This window comes from Nesoenas mayeri, assembly GCF_963082525.1.
Source record: "Nesoenas mayeri genome assembly, chromosome: 3".
NCBI classification, from domain to species: Eukaryota; Metazoa; Chordata; class Aves; order Columbiformes; family Columbidae; genus Nesoenas; species Nesoenas mayeri.
The window spans coordinates 54,214,510-54,238,514 of NC_137544.1; the positions used below are offsets into that span (position 1 = coordinate 54,214,510).

Sequence of the window (24,005 nt, forward strand, 5' to 3'; positions counted from 1 at the left end):
CCTGTAGTGAGCTGAGCAGGCGTGGAGAGAAGACTTTTGCATGTAAAATAATAGATACAGACTTTTTAAATGGGTTTTCTGTGCTGATATTGCACAAGTCTTTTTCTTTTCTCAAGGAAGAATATGCAACATTGTGATGAAACTTCTTCAGTTTAAACAGACTAGAATTTCTCCATATATCCATTATGACTATTATCAGCTTTGTTGTTTCTAGTCTGCCTAGTTTCTAGTCTGTTTCTAGTCTAGTTTAGTTTCTTTGTTGTTCTAGTCTGCCTAATCAACTATAATCTGCAATTCTGACTAGCAGTAGGAGCTTTTAGATGTTCTTTTTCTCTCATTTATACACCTGAAATTGCTTTATCAGTTATAGCGAGAAGCAATATATGAAACTGTAGCTTACTTCCTTGTTTCATCTTGGATTTATCTGAGGAAAGAGAAGAAAAGCAAAAGTGAAAAGAGAAAACAAAAAGGAAATATTAGAATACAGGTTCACATAGGAAATTATTTTAAACACAATCAGCTAATGAAATGATTTAAATATATGTTGTCCCTAAGTGCTTGAATATATCCTGGAAGTCATTTTCACTCCATTGTTACTTGACACTATATGTGAAAAAAGCTAATGGTTTTCACCTAGTACCTTGTAGATGTACAACGAAAGCATGAGAAAATCTCAGTCTCATATGACTAGTTTTAACTGACAGTAATTAACGCTTCTCTTAGTACTATTGGATATCACAAGAAAAAACATTCTCCTTTTCTTCATTTCTTTTAAGTATTAATTCTCAGCTGTCTCATTAACAGGCAGTAACTCCCTAGCAACTGTCTGACGCTTGCTCATGCCCTTTTTCAAACAAACAAGGCAAAGAGTTAAAGTACCACCATTTTCTAGAGACTTCTAGCAGCTCTCTGCCTTCTTGCTCTCCTATTTACAGTTAAAAATGTTACATACAACTTTGATTTACTACTAATAAAAGATAAGGATACTGAAATGTTGATATAACATTTTAGCCCATTTCCAGACCACAGGGATTTGAGGTCAAAGCTGGAGCAGCATGTTTGATCATTAAAATCTTCAGGTTTAAATCAATGAAGCTACATCCTGATTGCTAAACAAATAGAGCCATCATCACTCCAGATTTTCCCATAAGTCTCCTTCTATTTAGTGTTTTTCTTAAATTCCAAATCCTAATTTTGGTCAGGTCTGAATCCCTCTATTTTTTTGACATGCATCCTGACATACAACAGCTAGCAGAGCAAATGATTTCAGTTAGCTCAAAAAGCTCAAAAATCCCTTTCAGTTTAAAAACTATTTCCTGGTCCATTCATACTTTCCTGATTGAGAACAAGTCCCCACTTTTACTCAGATCTTCCAGATACCTAGAATCAGTGAATTAGATACAGTTTTCACTCAAAACATAACTCATAGCTACTTCCATCACCTTATATTCTACACTTCCATGAGAAATACAAGTACATGCTAATATTAAAAAGCTTCCTGAAAGATTTTTTGGCTCATTTGTCCTTGAGTGATCAATGTGTTGGCAGCAGCTCCATATACGTAGGGTGCAGAAATGTGAAGCAGAGGCACTTGCTGTCTGAAAGTGTTTATATTCGCTTCTGTGCAGCAATGGAACTGAAATGTTGCCAATGCTTAGAAGTAGATGCAGAAGTAGTTGTGATAGACATTACACATTGCTCCTATTCCTTTGACTTGCAGAAACTAGATATCTGCTGCCATGAGGAGATAATGCTGCCACTGCTGACTGCTGTCATGGGAAAGAGTGTGTCCCCTTTTTGAGCTTCCTGAGTATCACAACTGATGGTTTAGAAACCCCTGCTCACTCCCAATGATATGAAACTGTGGTTTGTACTGCTCAGTCTGTGCTCTTTACCTCACATTTAGAATATTTTGCAGATGAAGTCCCATCTAATGGTGGCACTTTGTAGCAGGGACAAATCTTACAATAAATATCACCTCATTGCTGCATGAGATAGCCAAACAGAGGGAAAACAGTGCAGATGACTGAGGAAGCACTTATATGGCAAAGGAAAATAGTGTGGAGACAATCAGACTAGCAATGACTGAAATCTAGGCCAAGGCCCACGTAATTATAACATTTTCCATGACAACTAATAAGCAGCTGACAGCTGCTGCAGGGTGGCTGCTCTGCTGGGTCAAGCTGAAGCTGAGAAAGTGGAGAAAAGAAAGGGATAATAGCTCAACTGACCAAAGCTATGTTAGTAAATATGTCATATACTTTATTCTGAAAGTTACTGGCAAGTTTGGAAAAACTCCAGTACGGTAAGACTGAAAATGCCGAATTCATAATGAGCACTCTAATTGCCAATTTGTGCATGAGTAAATACAAAACTTGGTAGACAAATACTTGGTAGTCAGTTATTAACAAAACACAATAGATTAGGATGTGTGTCATATAAAGGAAGTCAGGGCTGATAGTGTTTCCTCCATACCATACTAACCTAACAAGTGTACAAGAAACAGGTATGCTGGATATAATGCTGAAAGTAACAATAATACTAAATATGAGTGTATATAATGGGAAAAGATACATCTTTATCTAGCTACTTTAAGGCTTCAATCCTGTTTATGTTAACCATCATCACTTAGTTGCTTGATTTTTGTTTTAGCCTGGATGTAGACTGTCCCTTGGTGTTCCTGCCTAGTTGGCTTGGGAAACTGTATGCATGTTTTGCGACCTGTTGAACTATGTGCTATCAACACATGCAGTTCTTGTATCCTTTCTTCTTCTGGTGTTCCCACTCCCAGATATTTCCACTCATGCCTCATCCACACCAGTCCTAAGCTTTTTCCTAAAAACACCTACAAGTTTCATTCTTAAAAGCTTTTGAGTGTTTTTGCAGTGGACCTTCATGACTCTTCATGGGGCTAATGTTTCATTTGGGATAAGGCAGCTCAGCTGACTTTAGGGGGCCTCTGCCCCATTATCTCATTGCAAGTCACTCCTTAAGACTGAAGAGTAAAGGCTGATCCCTGCCCAGGCTAATGAGGCAGGAAGCCTCTCACAAGATCCATGAGACACAAAGTCCCAGCACAGAACCTTTAAGCTTTTTATGGGGGTTACAGTTTTGGGGGAGTGGAACAAAGCCAGTTCCTGGTGGAAATTCCCTGTTGCTCTGATAAGCACAGCAGGCTCTGGCAATTACTAGCAGAGCAATGGATTTAAAGGTTGTTGTCATCTAGCTGTTTGAAGTTTTTGTTCTGTGCCATTCTCTTTTAAGGGAGTTAATGCTAGCATGGTTTGTGTGGGGTTTTTTTTCTGTTTGTTTGTTTGTTTGCTTGTTTTTTTGTTTTTTTTACCTTGCTGTGCTGCCTTACTTGGTTTTTCTTCCTTCTTTCCTGGTGCTGCTGCAAAACAAAGATAAGGTTTAAATAAGAATGTTTACAGATTACTTTGTGGCAAATGATTTCAAAGATTTGCACCCATGAGATACCTTTTTTTTTTTTTTTGGTCACTGATATATGACTACATAATAAGCATTTTTTTTTACATATCTTAAAAAGAAAACAAAACAGGGAACTTTTTTCTTTCAGAAAATATGTAGCATTGTCTTTTTGATCTTGGGGAAACAGAGGTTAACTGCAGTGCATGTCGCATAACGGAGAAGAGAGCAAACCAAGAAGGCCTCTAATTTACCCAGTTGTGTGAGGGTTCCCCACACAAGTGTGTTTTTATGTTTGCACCAGAAGAAACCTCCACTCTGCATCTCTGATACAGCAAAATAGTTCCACATGTTCTTAATGTTAAGCTTGTAGTTAATCTTCCTGAGGACAGTGGGTCACAGTCAGACTGTATGTTATAGTCACCGAACTTGGTTCTTGTTAATACTGTGATTTCTGCATGCAAGAGAGAAGAGTGAACCAAACCACTAGTGTGGGAGGGCTACTAGACCTTTACTGATGCCAGGGGAAGCAGTTGTAACAGCCCAGGTCAGCATGTCTGGACATATCCAACTGATTATTCTCAAGCGTCAGCTTGCACAGTTCCTAAACTGATTTGCACAGTTTAAGAGACAAGGGACAGAGATTATTCGTTCATGGCTTCACACTAAGGATTAAACGATCTAAGAGGAGGCGCAGGAATAAATCTCTTCAGACTTTGGTCTCTTAGGAAACATACATAAAACCAGATATCTTTTATAGTTTCTGACAATTAACATGGCAGGTTTGGCATTGTACAAGATTTCCTGTAGATTACTGAATATATTTAGGACAACATATGTATTTTCTCACAGAATTGAATTATTCAGGGTTAAGTCTTGCAAATATGTAGACATATTTTTTTAGTTATAAATGGAACTACCAACATTTCACTTTTGTGAAACCAAGCATTTGTAGCCATAATTTATATCTACTATGCCAAATAAGAAGGGTTGCTTTAATTTAAAAAGGTGTCCTCTTACAGCATTTAAGACAAAAAAAGTGGCATTAAGAAAATAAGCTTCACTGTCATTGCCTTGTTTAAAAGTGGTGCAAAGAATAAACAATCAGCATAAATGGCAGGACATAAAGTGGACATTGAAAATTAATTTACGTCGAATGACTGTTAAGTACAGCAATGTCTTTGCAGCTACAGAGTTATCAGCACATAATACCCCCTCAGTTTGTTGTTTCAACCTGTCAAGCACAGAAATATTTTCAACACAATGTTTTATTATGGCAAATCTCAGCTGTAAATTAAGAGCTTGGCTTCTAGAGGAAGGGTCATGTTCTGTTATTATTTACGCTGAGAAATTCAGATAATTCAAAGGACTTATGTAGTGCCTCCAGGTGTGTTCGCTGCTCCTGAAGGGATGTCCTGGTGGTCCTGCTGGGGCCAGGCTTGCAGCCCAAGCAGTAGGGAAGCCTTCTGAAGCTGCTGGGCCTGATGGCCCAAGCAGGGCAGCTCAGTTGGTAAGCTGTGGCCTTTCTGCAATGTCTGTAAGGGGGCAGGAGGCCAAAAGAAGGATCTACTGTTCCCAGCAATAAACCTTTCCTGAGATTCAGTGAAATGTCAAGTATGGACAGATGAACTTCTTCATGTTGAGTGGGATGGACCAGCTCATACATCAATCACTCCTTGCCACTTGCTCTTGTTTATCCCAAGATGCTGTGGGGTGAGCGGGTGTTTGTGAGCAAGCTCCATGAAAACAGTGAAATATTGCACCTCTGCACTGCAGTTACCGCAGGTAACTTATTTTATTGAAAATAATCTCTGTTTTGCCTGAAAATAAAGTCTAGGCTGAAAGGATGACTGACTGGATCCACAGAAAAAAAAAGTGAGTACTCCGTTTCTATCCAAGTACCTAAATTTGTATTCATGTTGCTGGACATAGAGAAAGCCAAAGAGGAACAAACTCCCTTAACATTTATTTTAGATCTCTGCTGTTGACCTCAATGTTACTTAGGCCTATATCAGCAGGGCTACTTAAATCAGCAATAAACTGGACACCTACATGCCTAGATGAATCTGGGAATTGAGTCCTGCCACTGAGCAAATCAATATCACAGTGCTTTTAAAAATCTTGCTGAAGTGCTCATCATCTTGAAGAATAAGCTTATTTTAACATCAAAGAAAGTACATAAAAAGGGGCACCAGAAACTAGACTTGTATGAATTCCAAAATGTATTTTTTGGGTCTAAAGCTGCAAAAACAGCTATGATAAAAGTAAAATGAGTTACTGAGACCTGTTGCTTTCTCCAAAGCATGATTAACCTTTATAGCAAAAACTAAAACAGTTTTGGTTTGTTCAGTTTCTGATAACCAGAATACTCATGGAATAAAACATGCAAGTCTTTTCTGGATACTGCTCTGCAAGCTAGAAAAACAACGTAGCTTTCTGAGAAGATCAAGTAATTAGAGTCTTCAAATTCATGTGACGGTTATAGACCATGAGTGCAGTTATGATGAAGGAACCAGCCATCCTTGAGAAGTGTTTAGGCTGCTATTTAAAAATAACAACTAGTACTATTAATAGTATTCTGGCTATCAGTGCCTTCAATAATGCTACAACGCTTCTATGAGTGAGTGTTTGTAAAAAAGAACTTGATGAGATCAGAGCTTTAGTAACTTTCAGGAACTGCCAAGTAGCATCATCTGGACATGGCAGAGAAGTATCTGGAAGGACAAACAGGACTTTGCATTATTCCTGCTTTTTGAGAAGGGAAGTGAAGCTACTTTGATAACGCCGAGAGGTCTTTTATCATCAAGGCAATAAACAATATGTATAAATAGAAAGCCTGCGAACATAGCGCCAGTGATTGGAATAAGATTCCAAAGAAGGTTTTGTTTTGTTTCTGTTAGAACAGGGACAAGTTTTCTGAGTAGATCAAGATTTCATCCCTTCCACCGAACATTTTTCAAAGTTCTTGACACTTCTGAGTGGCAGCCTGAAAGACTATCTCTTTGTAAAAACTGGTCCCATTGCACATGTTCCCGATTTGAAAAGCCGATCCTTTAGCCTATGACTTAAGTGACATGGACATATTATAATTTTCTCCTAGCAGAACATCAGGCACTAAAGCTAAAACAAAAAAATCCAAAACAAACCCAAACCCCAGAAAACCAAAACCACCAGAAAACCCTGCCTGAAATAATACAAAATAGAATGAATGCACATAAAAGTAAAAGTAGAAATTTGTCAGAGTTTCATATTTTCAGTACCTTATAGTTAAAAATATAGATTAATTAAATGGAGTCTGGATTTCCATTTATAATTTCTCATTTCTCAGCAAAATTCTTGACATAATAATTCTTGGCATAATATATATCAAATGGATGACTTCTATGATAATTTTTTCTCTGATTCCATAATAAGTTCCTTGGAATCAAATGAGAGAGAGTTTAGCAGACATTGTTTTGTGCTGAAAGTAGCCAGGAGAGAAATTCATCAACCAAATATTTCTGCAGTCTCAATAGTTGTAGGCTACAATCAAATTTGTCAGAATATTTTAATCTTGAAAGAGTCAGATTGCATAACTAACATCTACATCAGAAATATGCATTCCAAAATGTCAGTGATTTTAAAGCTAAAATAAATTGCTCTGACTAAAGACAACAAACACTTCATTCACTGAACCCTGAGGTCAGAGGCAGGAGCTCCTCATCGTGACATCACTAATATCAACAAATCATGAACCTAAGAAGTGCCTATTATGATTTAGGAACTGTTCTGTTATGTGGATGAAAAATATTCCCTGTCATAGTGACATTACAGAATCTTTTGCGTGAAAGACTACTAGAATTTGTCTATCATAAAAATTTGTATGTAGAAGAAAATAACAGCATTCCTTTGTGATTCTTACTAAGAGGCAAAAGGAACAGCTGTAACATTTTCATACAAATATCACTTTTCCCCCCCTGGAATACAGGCTATGTTTGTGTTTCAAAATCAGCAACATAAAATTAAATTTAGATCACTTGTTAACAAGTATTTTTTTCAGAAATTAACAGTTACTCCAGAGATAACAGCAGATTTTTTTTTTTTTTTTTTTTAAATAGGTATTGGTGACTGATTGAAACAAATTTTTTACTTACTTAAATACTGGAGAATAATTTCAAGTTTAACATTAGGCTGACCCTATAGTAAAACTAAGATGGCTGAAACCAACATTTTCAGTTTTGAGACTGCTGTTTCAACAATAGAAATAACAGAAAGATTCTTGTTTTATGTAATAAAAACTCTTAAGGAAGGGTTTGTTTTCATCCTGCGAAATGCTGGAGACATAATGAAGACCTACAAATACAAATTTTTGCTTATTATCTAAATAAATATGAAATATAGTATTTACTAGACAGACTTGAGGCTACACACAGCAATAAAACATAGAGGTAAAAGCTTTGTTTTTTCAAAAACCCTGCTAGTTCTGTTTGTAGACTTTACAAGTGACCTAGACAAAATGACTTTCAAGAAAAGTTTAAATATAATCTGTGGGAATAATAATTTCAAAAGGTATATGATAATATTTCCTAGTAGTGGTGACCAAATAAATCTTCAAGTTTGCATAAGGGAACTTAATTCTGCAAGAAGCAACTGCTTCACTTCTTTTCAGACCCTGATGGACAGAGGCTGGGCAGAAATGGGTTCACAGATCTTGAAATGTTGCCTTCATATGCATAGTACAGCATTACAGAAGAAATAATAATGTATCAAAAAGAATTGCTCAGAGGCTTCAAGCAACAGAGGAAGGCTTTATTCAATCACCCATAGCAGCAAGACTACCTTTATTTTCAGATTTGGCTGTCTAGAACTTAGAACTGTCTAGAACTTAGAACTCTCTAGAACAATTAGCTGCGGAGCAATGACAGCATTATGAATTTAGCCCACGAATCAGGGAACTTAAAAACTCCCAATAAAGGAAATAATGTATCAGCTTTATCTCCTTGTATTAATCTCCACAGCTGTGATTCTGCAACCCTTCCTCATGCTCCAGGAGAGCACTCTACTGCCTTGCAGTTCAGCCTGGCTACTTGTGGCAGTGTTTACTGCTTAATGTGAATGAGGCTTCAGAGATGAACTCCGAAGTAAAAGAAGATTCTTGAATGATAGCAGGGTATTAAAAACTGGAAATTCACCTTTCCCTACCTTTGGCTTGTGGTGGACAACTCAGTGACCAAAATCCATAAGTCTGTGTGGTTGATAAATGAAGTCCTATTTATTTGAAAGTGAATGTTTAATAAACAAGGTGGTCATTGATACAAATAAACATGAACTGAGAGTGAAGTGTGGTTTGTAACTTGCCATTCCATATTGCATTTGTGTCCAGGATACAACCGACATTTGCAATGTTCTTGAAGGCAATCCAGAACTAGTGCCTTGCATTGTATATATCTAGAAAGTCAGACACTAACAATTAAATATTTGCTCGGCTTGGATTTAAGCCCTTGAGTTTTCTCACCTGTCCCTGTTACCTGTGTCTGCAGGAAAGGAACAATCTTTGGGTCAGACACTGACGCTCCCACACCTTCCACCTTCTCCTATCAGCAGTTCTGGTAGGAAAGGATGGCAAAAACTGTCTCACTAAGCTCCCTGTAAAACTGCTTAGATCCAATAAAGAAAACAAGTGTTCAGTCACTGGATTTGTGCTGTAGCTGGACTGACAAAAAGAGAAATATTATTTCTTGTGTCATGTGTCCATGGGAGATTGGTTACTTCCCCTTTTTGCCTTTCTGGAAAACCTTATTGTTTAAACTAGGGTTAGAAACTGAATTTGATATAGTTGGAGAATTAGAGTTTCTTAATCTATGGACAACTCTGGGAAAAGACACCTGTTTTCTAGAGGTGCTTTCACAAAATCACAGAATGGTTAGGGTTGGAAGGGACCTCTAGAGATCATCCAATCCAAGCCCTTTGATGTTCTGCAATATGGTAGTCATTACAATTCAAAAGGTCCACTTAAGTCACACCTATTAGCAGTTTTGTCACAAGAAGCTTTTTTGTTAACAGTAGAGTTAACAACAGCATTCTTTCATTTCAATTTTAAAACCAAATAAATTTACTCACCTTTTGACTTCAGAGTTTCCACAGATGCTGTAAAATAAAAGAAAATATTCCAGGAAAAAAATTTTGCAAATACATAAAGAAATTAAGGTTGATTCTAACACTTGTTCCCTTGGTCAATATGGTACCTATCTACAAAGAGCAGACATTCGTTTTTTATGCAGACCAAAACTGACACACACATATGTTGCTTGTTTAGATAGTCTCGTGGCAGATGACTAATTAAACTGCAGATTAAAAGCAATGGAAAACAAGGTCAATAAGTAAGTTATATATGGAGCTTCAATAGCTCCCTTATTTTCAAGTAATGAGAGAAGGTGTAAAAATAGGTTTCAGGATAGGCACATGCCAAACATAAGTGGAGGGTGTGCAACACAAATCTCCTTTTAACAATTTTAGTAATTTGGAGAATTTAAGGAGGATTTTTTAGTTCATTGAAAATTTAAAGTAGAGAGCTCTTCTTGTATTGATACAGGGGAAGATCAACTTTCAAGTGTCTTCCTTGAACATATGTTTTCTCAGTTTAATTTGTTTATTCCTCCTCATAATTGCATTAACTTAAACCAAATTAATTGAACTTCCACATTTTCTTTATTCTTCATTCTGAAGCACTGTGATAGGCTTTTATGCTATAGAAAGGGACAGATTCAGTTTTCCATAAATTGACTGTTTCCTGTAGGTATTTTTGCTCAGAAATTATATTTGAAAAAATAGAGTCATCTGATGAAATGAGTCATCAGGCTTGGCTGTAAAGTGAGCTGAAAATCTTTATGCTCTCCCAAATATGGATAAACTGGAGAAGTAGAATAAGGAAGAGCACCTAGTTACAAGAATAAAATGCATGGGTGTTTAGAATAAAACCATAATAAAATAACCTATATTTTTCCTCCTCTCCAAACTCTGAAACTCCTATTTTGTGTTTTGTTCTCCATCCATTTATGGCAACCTCCAAGCAGACCCCTTTTCTTGAAAAGATAAACATTTAAAAAACTGAAACAAAAAACTATCACCCTCCTTCTTCTTAACACTTGAACAGATCTCAGTTCCATGAGACCAAATGGCTGCATGTCTGCTCCACAGCCATTTATTTGCTGACTAAACCAGCAAATCTTTATCTCTGACTTCACTTTTTTTTTGTTTTGTTTTGTTTTGTTTGTTTGTTTGTTTGTTTCTGTTTTTCTGTTCTGTTTTTTGTTTGTTTGTTTGTTTGTTTGTTTGTTTTTTTGGTCCCTTTACCTAATCCTGTCTCAGCTTAAAATCAAACCAGATAAATGGGACTCTAAAACTTACTGTATTTCACAGGTCTTACCATGTACTTTTGTTTCTTTCTTTGATGTTTTGGCTGTAAAAAACAGGTGAACAAAATCAAATATTGACTTCTGACAGGAATTAATTTTAAACATTAGGATACTTGAAAAGTAAGATAAAGAGGGGGAGAATATTCACCAATTTCCATCATTTTTTCTTTCTTGTGTGGTTCTGAAAAAGAAAAAAAATAAAATATATTTTCCTCTTGTTATAATATCTTTTTAGTCACCCTAGACAATGATTTTCATGTTGTTAGCAGTGGTTGGATGTGACAGTTTCCTTTGGACTCTGAGTTCATATGTGCCCTTCTTACTTTCCTGCACATCAAAACAGAACCTTCATAGTTGTCATCAGTGTCTTCAGTAGTTTTCACGCTGTGCTAACAGGATCAGATTAGCTGTTAATAATGGACACTAAAAGATGTAACTGCTATAATAAGGTGTTAAAAGGAAATTCTAGTTAGATTAAACATTTAACCTAATGTAGGTTAAAAAATCTGCAGTTTTACTTCAGGGTGGTCTAAATGGGGGCATATGAACCAGCTGTACGTGTCTAGGACACCTGTGGTATGGTCCTTGCCTTTCTTCACTGGGGAGACTGGAGAATAAGCAGAGCATCTGGTCCAGCTGCTGCCACTCCACAGGCATGGGAGAAGGGAAGGGAGGGGGTCCTGACCTTTTTTACAGACATACACACCATGGGGGTAGGGAACAGGACACAAAGGGGACATAGTTCACAGGAGCTAGTCACCAAAACAGGATCTGGAACCTGAAAAGCTTCATCCACCTGAACTCCATACACTCTGGCAAGCCATGAGTGGGATGTACAAATTGTCTCAGCTCTTTCCACCTTGCCAGAAGGTGCTTCAAAAGCCCCTCAGAGAAGGAGTAGGTGGCCTACCAGGGGAAGAGAGAGAGACTGAATGTGTCTCAAAACTGAGTGTGATCTACCAGCCAGGACTGACATTCACAGTAGCTAAAAAATAGACAAGCTTTTTCTGTCAACAGATGATGTTTGCAGATGCTTTCAAACAGCATATGGAAAGGCTCTACAGTACAGGTTTGGATTCTCATAGGAACATAACCTAAATTTGAGAGTATCTGAGCTGACTGATTACAAGATAAAAAAAGTTTCTATTAAAATATCTGCTTATTGCTTACTGATATCTGATGATTATATTTTCTCCATGTTTATTATAGGATTTATTTGTATTAATTCTGTGTTATACAGTTGAGGAATAGTAATGTTGAAATTGATTCCACTCTAGAATCAAGATATAAAGTTCCATGTTTAAAGTGATTCTGAATGTTGTATCCTCACTTAAAGCAAGCCTATCCTTAAATTTGGGCTATCCTTGAACTGAATAAGCAAAAAGGAACAAGAACTGCCAACAGAAAATTAAATATGCTGATCTATGACATTAATATGACTAGTATTCACATTAAATATTAATCCATAAATAATATTAATACTGGATGCACAGTGGACATATAAAAGAGATACACTCCACACAGCTATGAAAACATTTGATATTAGAGAGGGCAGGCTGATATGAAGTATTAAAAAACCCCTACAACTGGAAAGTTTTAAGCAAAATTTAACATAGCTCTATACTCCCACTCCCAGTAAATTTGTATAGAGCAATGGATATAGTTCTATCTAAAGTAAAATATTCATTTCTGTCTGAGTGTTTAAATCTATCTGAGAATTATATATATATTAATGAAATATGTAGTTTCTAAAATAAAATTTTGTTCTGAGATCTTAAAAAAGAGGATTTTTATTTTTCTGTTTTTTCCTCAAAAATTTTGATTGAATTGGATCACAATTTAATATGCAATATCTTTCAGCTGAAATGTGTACTTAAAAGCATCAAGACTAGTTGACTGAAATCAGGGACATAGCTTTAATATAGTTATATAAAGCACATTTTAATGTATTTATTATATAACATACATATTTAAAATATCGTAAGTTCTTTATAGTCACATTGTACACACGAGGTGAAATTCAATGGGAATGGTCATGAAGCAGATTGGTGTGGTCAAAGAAATGAGCCAGGGATATGATTTTCCTAGCAATATGGAAAAGTGATGGTACTAGAGAGTGAATTGGCATTAAATAGTTTATTGACTCAATAAATATTGTATTTTCTTGATGACATCCTACCAAGGGTGGCAACCAAGGTCAAGGAGGAGAAATATAGCAAAAAAGTGAGAGGACAGAAGTTTGAGACTCAATAGTTTGGGTGACTCAATGAGCTTAATCATAACAACAGCTGCAGCTTGAGTTTTGTGTAGCCCAAGTGCTCTTGAGAGTATTCAATTTCATACAGATATTTTAGGACACATTCTGTGAAATGAGAATTTTGATTGGTTTCATGGGGTTTTCTGTTTTGCTGTTGCTCAGGACAACTTCCTGGAAACTGAAGGAAACATAATTATGACTTTAGTGGTTCTGAGGCAATTATTTTTCTCTCTCATTCTAAGATATGTCACCTCTCATGAGATCAGGCAACAGCATGACATTAGCAACACTCAGCAAATGTTTTTGCAAGGTATAAATTTTTCCATTTATTTAGTTTTTTTCCTGTTTTTCAAAACTACAAACATTAAGAAAGTTTTATAGAGCTCCTTTTATAACAGTTTTATTTCCATAAGCATATGAAATAAGTCTTTTCCCATGAGAAAAATTAAATAATGTGTATAAGAATTTGACATCAAGAATTTCTGCAGAAGTCTGACATGGTAAGATCTTTTCCTTTTTTTTTTTTTTTAATAACAACTGGTTAGTATGACACATGAAAGGATATTGCCAACTCTATATACATAGATACATTAGGCATTTCCCATGACATTTGTCATTCTTGTTATATTTAACCATTTTTGTATGTATATGAAACTGTACTGTTTGGGTTTTTTTTATTATTCATGAAACTTTTCTGATAATATTTTATTTTTCTACCATGCATGGACTTAAGATTTTATTTAGTTTGGCATTTCACCATCTTTATAAACTCTGATGCTTTAAACAAATGTTTTTTCTTTTCTATGAAAATTAGCAAAGTTATGTGTAACATGCTCATAAAACCATATAAATGTCTTTTTTTTTATGAAGAAAAGGAAAGCAGTTGGCAGCTCTCTGTATCAGTATCTTCGTATTAGAAGTCTGCTACCATGTTGGGAAGAAAAGAAAATAAAAGAGGCCTGGATGAAATGTAAATTCTTTTAATTCAATCAATTAGGTCTGCAGCTTTTCTTCACAGGCAGAAAATTATGGCATCAAAACTGAAGACAGAAGTCTCAGCACTGAGAAATGTCTCAGGAAAACTGAATAAGGTAGAAGTCACCAAAATAACTTAAGGACTTTTATGCATAGGATGGAGGTTATACTGTCCTCTTCGGTGAATTTGTTTAACAACGTAAATAAATAAATAAATGTTTTCACTGGTCACCTTAGCTTCATTTTAGTACAGTCCATTTCTTGTTTAATACAGCTTCTGCATAATTTTAGATGGATGATTGATGCTCAGAGAGGAAGATAGTGTTAGGATAGACACCATCAAATTGGCCAAGGACCCCGATTTTGGGTGAATGTGGCCAGTCTTCACCAAAGGTGAGTTAGACAGTTGTGTTTTCAAAATCCTTCCAGATGACCATATATCAGTTTTGTTATCATTATGGGGAAGAGGTTAAACTAGTCACACTTTGGCAAATCCCTCTTTACCTTCTGAAAGAGTCAATAGGTCCTGTCTTTTCCTCAGAAGGTGTACACAGCAACAAAAAAAGGTCTTGACATTAAAATAATACTAAGAGTACATGATCTTCTATGTTTTGTGGACATACTTAAATAAAGGTTGCTAGAAACCTTCATTCAATTCTAATACATCTTTTCTTACTTACTAGCAAGGTAGGTTAAAAAAAAGGAAAAAAGTTCATCAAAATACATTGAGCACAGTTCCTAGGATGTGCATTTTATAACGTGGGTTTATTCTTAGATTTCAGATCCTTCTTTGAAGTTGATGGGATCTGTCCTCCCATACTTGAGTAGGCAGGAAGTCTATAATCTCTTTTTAGAATATCGGGTTGTATTAACTCTCTGAGGGAAAGCAAGCACTTTCTTTTCACAAGGCTCCAGCACAATTGTAACAAAGCCTAAAGACAAAGCTATCTCTCAGAAAACTGGTAGGTACCTTTTCCTCTCCAGAGCCCAAAATGCTCTGTTAGTTTCTGAAAAAGTCAGGAACCAGCATAAGGGGGAAATGGAAAGAATGCAGATCTTCTATGTCTGTCTTACCAGCCTTGCAAAGCTTCTCTCACTCAGAGGAAAAATACTCCCCAAGGACTCAAATCATATGCAAATATATCAGTTGCTCAAGTCAACACTTTTGAAGCACATGCTTATGTAAATTTAGAGTATATTTGATCACTCTTAGGAAAACAACACTTACATCACTTTTGCCACATGACAAGGAGAAGGTGTGGGTCTTCTGGTTTCCCATCAGAAGGAACAGAACCAATACCCAGCGTGGGTGTATTTCTAGACCACACATTTATAATTTCCCATTGGAATAAAAATATTTTTGATTTAGAATCCTTAAAAGTAAGTTAATCCTACAATTCTGACTAGGGCACTGCCTGTGTTCAACACTGATGTACCACCCTTGAAAAAGTCTCCAAAATCTTTACATGTTATGAACAGAACAAATTAATTTCATTAGTCTTAGGATTTCTATTTAAGGCTCAGATGGTAAAAAAAAGTAATTTATAAACATCTTGTGATTTTTTAATGCAGAGAACAAGTATCTGCTAGTAGATCTTTACCTGTGGAAAAACTTAACCTGTATTTCTTTTAAAACAGGGATCTGAGGAGTACTTCTAGCCTTTTGAGAACTAAGATGACTAAGATGTTCAGGTGTAAGTATTTCCAGACAATCCTCAATGAGTAGAAGGATGCTCTGTTGGATTCAGAAAAATCCTGCGTAGAACCACACCTGTTTGAACCAGGAACACGTCTAGGGAGTTTTTTCTACAAATTACTGAGCATGAGATCAGGTGTAGCAGTTGTATGCATGCTTATACACCACAGCAAGGTGAAAGTAATTCAGTTTTCTTAATAGTCTCTCACTGTGCGGTAGAATGAGTCATATTACTTCATAATTGATTTAGGACACGAGCATAGCAACTGAGAGTGATCATATCTTGCATGGCACTCAGTCATTACTACTTGCTCATGCTTTAACTAGCTCACACATCACCTTCTTTTGACAAGGAAAGGACTTCTGCTTCAACCTCTCTAACCCCTTGAGAATATGAGTCTGGAACAGACATTTCAGAAAAGAAAGAAAACTTTGAAGCGTATACCAGTTCTAGGTTTTGCCTATTATTAGGCAAACGTGATGTGCAGATTAAATTAGCTAATTCAGTAGCAAAAACAATAGATCCTAGAAACTGCTGCAATGAGATCTGAAAGGAATAAATGTAATTCAAACTTAATGAACTTAGAACAGGAGCTCTAACTGTAGTGTCTTACTGGGAGCTGGGTCCTGATGTTGCGTAGCCTGAGTGGGGTAGAATGAGAAAGTGAGCAAAAGATTTGGTATACTTGCTCTCAAAACACAAATGAAAGGATTGTGTGGTTAAAAACTTTGAAAGGCTTCCTTGACTGCCTTAACCAGGACAAGCAACTTCTTCAGAAGATATTTGCAGAGGCAACATCATGATGGAGGACATTGACAGAAGGTTCTAGGAGAAGTGCACAGCTCAGACAGTCAATAAAATGCTGAGAGGAGCCCACTGTATACATAAAATAAACCCAGCAACCACTATTTCTGAAATATGTAAATCTCTGAAGTTGAGTACTCCACGCAGCTGTTACAGAAGAAAAAAACTCATCAGATTTTTTGTGGTACTCTGCAGACTAAAATGATATTGTTGGTAATTACTTATTTTGTACTTATGATACTGGACTGCAGCTTCTTAATACAGTCACTTTCAGATCTGTAGTTGTTGTAGACCTGTATGATGATGTGAGAAAACTCATATTTAAGAAATATCATAGTGAGGCATACTGTGTTTCCACTTGGTCTCTTTCTAAAACATAGCACTACCATATTCAAGAACATCATAAATTTTAGATGTTAAATAAATAACCATATACAGTATAGAAAATCTAGTCCATACCACTGCTCCTCTGAAAATCCAGTACCATTTTCATAATGGTCTCAACAACCAAGATGATACTGATTTATCCCCTTTATAGCAAAAAAAGGTGGTACCACTTCCAAAAGACTATTGCCTGGTAAGGGAATAATATACATAGAATCATAAAATCATAGAATGATTTCAGTTGGAAAAGACCCTCAGGATCATCGAATCCAACCATAATCTAACTCTAGCACTAAATCATGTCTCTAAGAACGTCATCTAAATACCTTTTAAACTCCTCCAGGGATGGTGACTACACCACTTCCCTGGGCAGTCTGTTCCAATGCCTGACAACACTTTCCATGAAGAATTTTTTCCTAATATCCAATCTAAACCTCCTCTGGCACAACTTGAGACCATATATCCTCTTGTCCTATCACTTTCTACCTGGGAGATGAGACCAACACCCTCCTTGCTACGACCTCCTTTCAGGTAGGTGTAGACAGCAACAAGGTCTCCCCTCAGCCTACTTTTCTCCAGACTAAACAGCCCCAGTTCCCTCAACTGCTCCTCATCTGGGCAGTGTGGATTCAGCAAAGCTTAAGCATGTGCTTCAATGCTTTGCTGACTCAAGATAGAATTAAAGATATGTTACGTACTTTGCTGAAATTGGGCCCAATTCTTGCCAAAAGTGCACTTAAATCATGAAACAACTTCAAGGTTATGAAAGACTGCCAGCCTCAGAATTATACACCTTAAAATTCCCTTTGCATAAAGAACACTTAATAATCCTTTTTGCTCTGATTTGTATTTAAATAGTATTTAATTTTGACCCTCTTTATTCTCACTATTATTACTTTAATCTATTAAATAATTTCTTTTTTTTTGTAGTTAACTTGCTCCCCCTGTCTTGCTGTTAGAGTAATACCATTTTTGTGTTAGTATAACAATACTTCACTGCATTGCATAGGCTGGACTGTGGCATTTCATAATATCAGGCAATAAAATGAGATATAAGGCTGCATTTTCAGTAGAAGTGTCTTCACAGTTCACTATGGTGTGAAAGGAAGCATAGGAAATTATTTTAATTCTATATGATCCTGAAAGAGAGGATGTTGTAAGGAACATATAAATGCAACAGTAGTATGCCAAGCTGTAAGACTGGGCATTTCAACATCAGAGCAAAGGTAGCAAAACTTTGCTGAATTCTAGGGCATTTACTCAAAATATTTTAAAAATTGGTTAATAAAACTGGGTTTCAGATTAGAAAGCTTTGTGTTAAATAAGCTATTTCACAGTCCATTTAAATAAATCCTGTTTGTAAAGAATTCAAGACTGTAAAGTAAAACCTTCCTTCTAACACTGGAAAATTCCTCCCCTTAGAGGGCATATATTGTGACACAAGTCAAGAATTCATTTTTCCTTTCTGATTAAGAGTTGGTAATTATCCAGCTTACATAGTCCTGCAGACAATTTAAGATCTCCTGGTCTGCAATATTTTCTCAGACTTGAACTGGGATGAAAATGTCAGTGAGTTGAAATAATTTGTGGAATTCATCTCCAACCACATAATAGATTCTTGCAGATACTAAGCAGCTGAGTGATGGGCTACTGCAATAGCAGCAAGGTTGTAGTTGCTGAGGGTACAGTTCGTTCCTGGCAGACCAGGAGCAGAGTCAGCTGTGAAGCTTCGCTAAGCCTGGCGAAAGCTCTCTGGGATAAACAGGTGAGGTCCAAGAGCCACTTTCCCCTATCTTGCAGGTTGCTGGAGACTCAGTAAATATAATTTCCACCTAGTGTGCAAAGACAAACAAGATTGTAACTCTCCCTTTAAAACCAGAAAGAAACTGAATAATTCAAAGATTTGATGTTTAACTTCCCAAGGACTTATGGTGGAAGAGAGGAAGAATTATGCTAACTCAGACTGACAAGAAAGACTCTGATCCAAAGGGACTACAGAATGATCCTGAATCTAAACCCAAGGACCCTGAGCAGTAGCATTGGTATAGGTAAGGTTTCATTATTTTGTTTACTGCTGCATGAACACCTGCTACTTGAGTGAAGATTTATTTCATCTGGAAATAAACTGCAAATACTATCCCTATTCATGCAATAAGTTAGCTCTGTCATTTGTCACTGAAAAGTTAAACTGTAAACCCAGGACATAAACCCTGAGAATGGCTCTGCTTACATTATGAAAAAGTCTGAGGGGATTAACTTCAGGGACTAGAAAACTGAATAGCTTTGAGAAGAATTTTGACGATAACACCTGTATCACAGAAATAGATGCAGCATGGTTTAACCAAGCTAGCAATATAACCACGATAGCCACTCGCTCACTCCTTGCACTCTCGCCTCGCAAACAGGGGAGAGAATTGAAAGGGAAGGGAGAAACTTAGATTGAGATAAACACAGCCAAATACAATAACAAAATACTAATACACTCCTAGTAAAAACTATAAAAAATAGAAATAGAATATAAATTAAAATGCATTCCATGCCATTCCTCATGAACTCTGTGCACACCAAGCAGTCAGTCCCAGGAAGCAGCACATGGTCCCAGCAGCCGATCCCAGAGAAAGGGGAAGAAGACAGAAAGGCCCAGAGGCCTCTGTGAAATGGCAGGATGGCAAAAAGACTGAACTAAAGAAGGGCCTGAACAGAACTCCCCTGAACAGGTCTCCAAGAGCAAAGGGAATGTGAGAGAGACCCCAAGATCCCAACTCTCCTTAAATATGAATCATGATGTTAATGGAATGGAATATTGTTGTTGATCAGTCTGGACATCAGTAAAGGTCTGCCCCCTCTATGCCCCACTCCTTGCCCTCCCCGCCCCGACCTGTGGCCAGAGCACTCAGAATGTCCTTGGATGTCAGGCCACAGCAATTAAAAATATTAACTCTGTTCTGGGGTGTTATCTCTTGCTCTCAAACTAAATTCTAACAATGATTGTGCTAGCTACAAAAAAGAAAAGTTTGTAACTGCATGGAGAAAATTAACTATTAATGCTAACCAGGGGAAGTGGCTTCTTATGAAGAGAAATTTCAGGGCACATAAGGTCACTTAGACATGATATCCTGAAGAGACTGCAGGATGGTAAACTCTACCAGGTCCATGTCCATGTACAGTGAGAAAGAGAAAGAAACTCTGTTCCTCTCCTGTTCCTCTTTCCAAAAGTTCTTACATGGGACTGTGTAACACAAAATTTACACTGATTATTTTTATGTCTCTTCTCTTGGGCAATATATCTACACAAGAAGATAATAATTAGGTCGGTAGATGGTGTGGTGTCCTGAGTAAAATATATCCCTGATGTGTGACTCGAAAGAGCTACCTAACTGTGAGAAAACTGAAAGAGAATCCATGATGATTTTGCCTCTTCCACTCTGTTGGTAAATTATTCAATACATGTACTGAATTTTACTAACATTTTGTAACATTTAGATGGTTTTAACATTTTTTTCCATGTTCCTATGTCCTACAGGTGATCACTAAAAGACAACCAGTGAGCCCAGCTCCTTAATAAACTTATCATACATTTCAAAGCATACTTGTTGTCCCATGAACTTTGTGTTATTTCTTCCTTTTTAAGTAGAATAACACTGATTACACCTTGTGGCAAGTACAATGATTCTTCCCTGCTGTCATTTTAGTTGCTTTTGTCCACCTTGAACCAAGAATTAAAATAAGTTCTCTGTTAAGTAAATATTGCCTATTACCAGTAGAATCAGTACCTCTTCCTGCATTATGCAGAGTGATATGAACTTTTTCAACTGATCCTGTGACCAGACTTTTCAGTATAGCCTGCATTCTAATGCTCTGTACTCATAAACTCATTTAATAATTTCTATTATAATGTCTTTTTTCTTTTTTTCCTTTCTGCTTCCTACCAACAATGAAAAAATCAGAGACATAATAAAATACTAATTCTAGCACAACTGACAGTTTCAGTTTGAGCAATTGGATGCAGATGTCATCTGCGCACTTGAAGTTGGCTATTTCTCTGTCATACTTATTTTATGCTTTCTGGGTCCAAACTGAATTTCATTGATTTTCAGGGGGAAGTGATGTTCAAAAAGAGTTTCTCTTATGAACCCAAAGGGAGAAATGAAGAAGATTTTTTTTTTTTTTTTGCTTGTGTGTGTTGAGGAACATGGGAAAAATTAGGCATTAAAATTCATTCATTAGGCAATTAAGTGACAGCACAAAATCTGTTAAACATGTTGTAGCATTAAATTAAAAAATCCAAGACCATTCCAGGGAAATTCTAAGCTGCAATTAGGATTTAATTTTTGCAGTCTCGAAAAGAGTTAGATCCAATTTTTAAACCAGACAAATAATCAGGGGAAAGCACTATCACTGGTGCTTAAATAAGGTGCAGGAGTGTTGCCTGCGATGTGAGGTTGTCTCAAGAGAGGGACTCACAGCTGAACTGTTCCTATCCTTGACCCCAGCTAAGGGAGCTCAGCGACGCTGCAGCTCCTTTCCTCTTGCAGGGTAGCCCAGTTACCCTTCTGCTAATTCAATTGCTGAGACGGTGGCTGGGTGGCTGGCTCCTTGTTTTGTTTAAGCCTGTGCTCCCTTCCCTGCCCCACACTGCCATGTGCTTCCTTTCCTCATGTTGCAAAAACAGACCCAGCAAACTCCCCAAGCTGAGGTGTGATGTGTCTGTGTCCTACCACTGCCACCTGGACCACTGATCCAGCACAGCGATGTGAGTGCTCTTCCCAAGTGAGGCTCTGCCGGGATGGGGGTGAAGGAGAGGTTTCCATCCCAGCCACCTCTCCTGCTAGAGATGGCAGGATGAGGCAGGTGCTCAGCACCTATACACCCAGCTCTGAGAAACCCTCCAGAGGACACACTGCGCCCAGGACACATGGAGTGCCTGAGCAAACAGCTATCAGAATAATCTCCCCAGGAAAGTGGTGGAATATTGGACTCTTGTAAGATTCACTTGGACAGGGCACAGGGCCAGGTTGTCTAGACCGTGCTTTTGCCAAGAAAGGTTGGACCAGGTGATCTTTGTGGTCTCTTCCAACTTGGTATTCTATTACTCTATGAAATCCTGTGAAAGAAAGCTGCATCCCTCCTCAGGAAAAAAGATAAACAGATTTTTGTAAGACTAGGTGACTCTCAGACCCATCCTGCTGGCACAGCTGTGCAAGTGATGCACTGTAGTAAAAGAAGAGGAAATGACTGCAGGGTTTGGGGTGGGGACATCATAAGGTAGTGTGACTGAAGACTACTGGTATCATGAAATACCTTCAGCTCTGGTTTTTCCCTTCAGAAGATCATCCCTTGCACATGTCTACAAACCTATTCTTCTTTAAAGCTAAACACTACTTTCTCCAGCCCAGTTTTAAATGATTGTCAGAGAGGTAATTCCAGTTGGAGAAAACACCATATTTGAAAATATCCACTTTGAAAATCAAGTATCAGAGACTCGTTGAGGCTGGTTTCCTAGAGCAGCCCAGAAGCTCTCATAGACTTCCAAATTCCACATTCACTCACTTTGTTTTCTCCATATAAATATAGGGACATAAAAATAGTGCAGGGTTTTCTTCATCAGTGACATTAAGACCAGGAACATATGTGATGTAGAAGCACTGGAAGATGACCAGCTGTGCTCTCAGTATGTTCAGTCTGTTAACAGAACTTAACTTTCAGCTTTAGGCATTCTGGGGTACAGGTTGTGGTGTAATATGATATGTGGAAGAAAATGAAATATGAAATTGGATAATTTATTTAATTTACTGTACTAATAGGCAGCACTCCAGTTATGATGTTGCCAAACACACACATTTAATGTTTTGCTATGGTGAGTTATTCTCAGGATAGATTAATTTTCAGAGAACAGTGCCATTTGAAACAAAAATGTAAAAGTCAAAGACTACTGTTCTTTATCACTTTTAAGGCAAACTAGGTATTTATAAATGTGTTAGAACAGACAAACTCATTTTATTTTTCCATAAGAAGCCATGCCAGTTTTTTTCCTTTTTCTTTATCTTAGGCATATTACTGTCATCACCATTCTTGCCAACAAGCAGACTCATTGGAATATTTTTCAAAAATGAACACAAATATTGGATGCAAGCAGGTGGAATGAATTAATTATAAGCATATGGTTCTAACATAACGATTTCTGCAGTGTACTGTTGAGATATCTAAGGGTCTAGCTATACAACACACTTTGGCAACAAAGCTGCTTTAAGAAATTATCAGTTACATGGATATGAATGCTCGTGGAGCCATACTTACTGAAATGATCCAGACCGAACACCCTGCCATGCACACACATTTCTAGGACAGTTTTTAGCTCCAAGCCATGACAATGCTGTGGTTTTCACTGTTCTCCCACTTGCGTGAGCACAGCTGAACACGGTGTCAAACAAACACAGCAGGCAGAGACTAGGAGCATGGGTGGGGAAATGACGCCTCTTGGGTCAGCTTCACAGAGAACACCATACAGTTATAGAGTGTGTCCTATGGTAGCCTTTCTCAACTGCAATTCCCAGCTGCAAGCCCTTTTGTAGTACAGGCAACTGAAGATGTTCCTGGCTTGCACCGACCCTTGACCAATTCCCAGTCTCCCTTACTGATGCAAGTTATTATTCCCTTACTTGATGGAGGCTGTCTCTGAGCTAGACCACCAAAAAGGTCTGAATTAGAGAATGACAGCCAAAAACAATAAAGAAAAAAAGCAAAGCAAAGCAGGAAAGAAAGGGAAGGGAAGGGAAGGGAAAGGAAGGGAAGGGAAGGGAAGGGAAGGGAAGGGAAGGGAAGGGAAGGGAAGGGAAGGGAAGGGAAGGGAAGAGAAGAGAAGAGAAGAGAAGAGAAAGAAGAGAAGAGAAGAGAAGAGAAGAGAAGAGAAGAGAAGAGAAGAGAAGAGAAGAGAAGAGAGAAGGGAAAGAAGGAAAGGAAAGGAAAGGAAAGGAAAGGAAAGGAAAGGAGAAAAAAAAAAGAAAATAGAAAAGAAAAAAAGACAAGAAAAAAGAAAGAAAAGACAAGAAAGACAAGAAAAGACAAGAA

General features: G+C 37.3%; 1 protein-coding gene across 1 annotated transcript in view; it reads right to left on the reverse strand.

The window, feature by feature from the left end:
* TRDN (triadin) overlaps positions 1 to 24,005 on the reverse strand; it is a gene marked incomplete at both ends in the record, with an annotated part of 192,499 nt that overhangs the window by 67,736 nt on the left and 100,758 nt on the right. The window contains 2 exons of the mRNA XM_080341419.1: positions 9,526 to 9,552; positions 10,832 to 10,864. Coding sequence (XP_080197545.1) covers positions 9,526 to 9,552; positions 10,832 to 10,864 — 60 coding nt within the window. The remainder of the gene's footprint in view (positions 1 to 9,525; positions 9,553 to 10,831; positions 10,865 to 24,005) is intronic.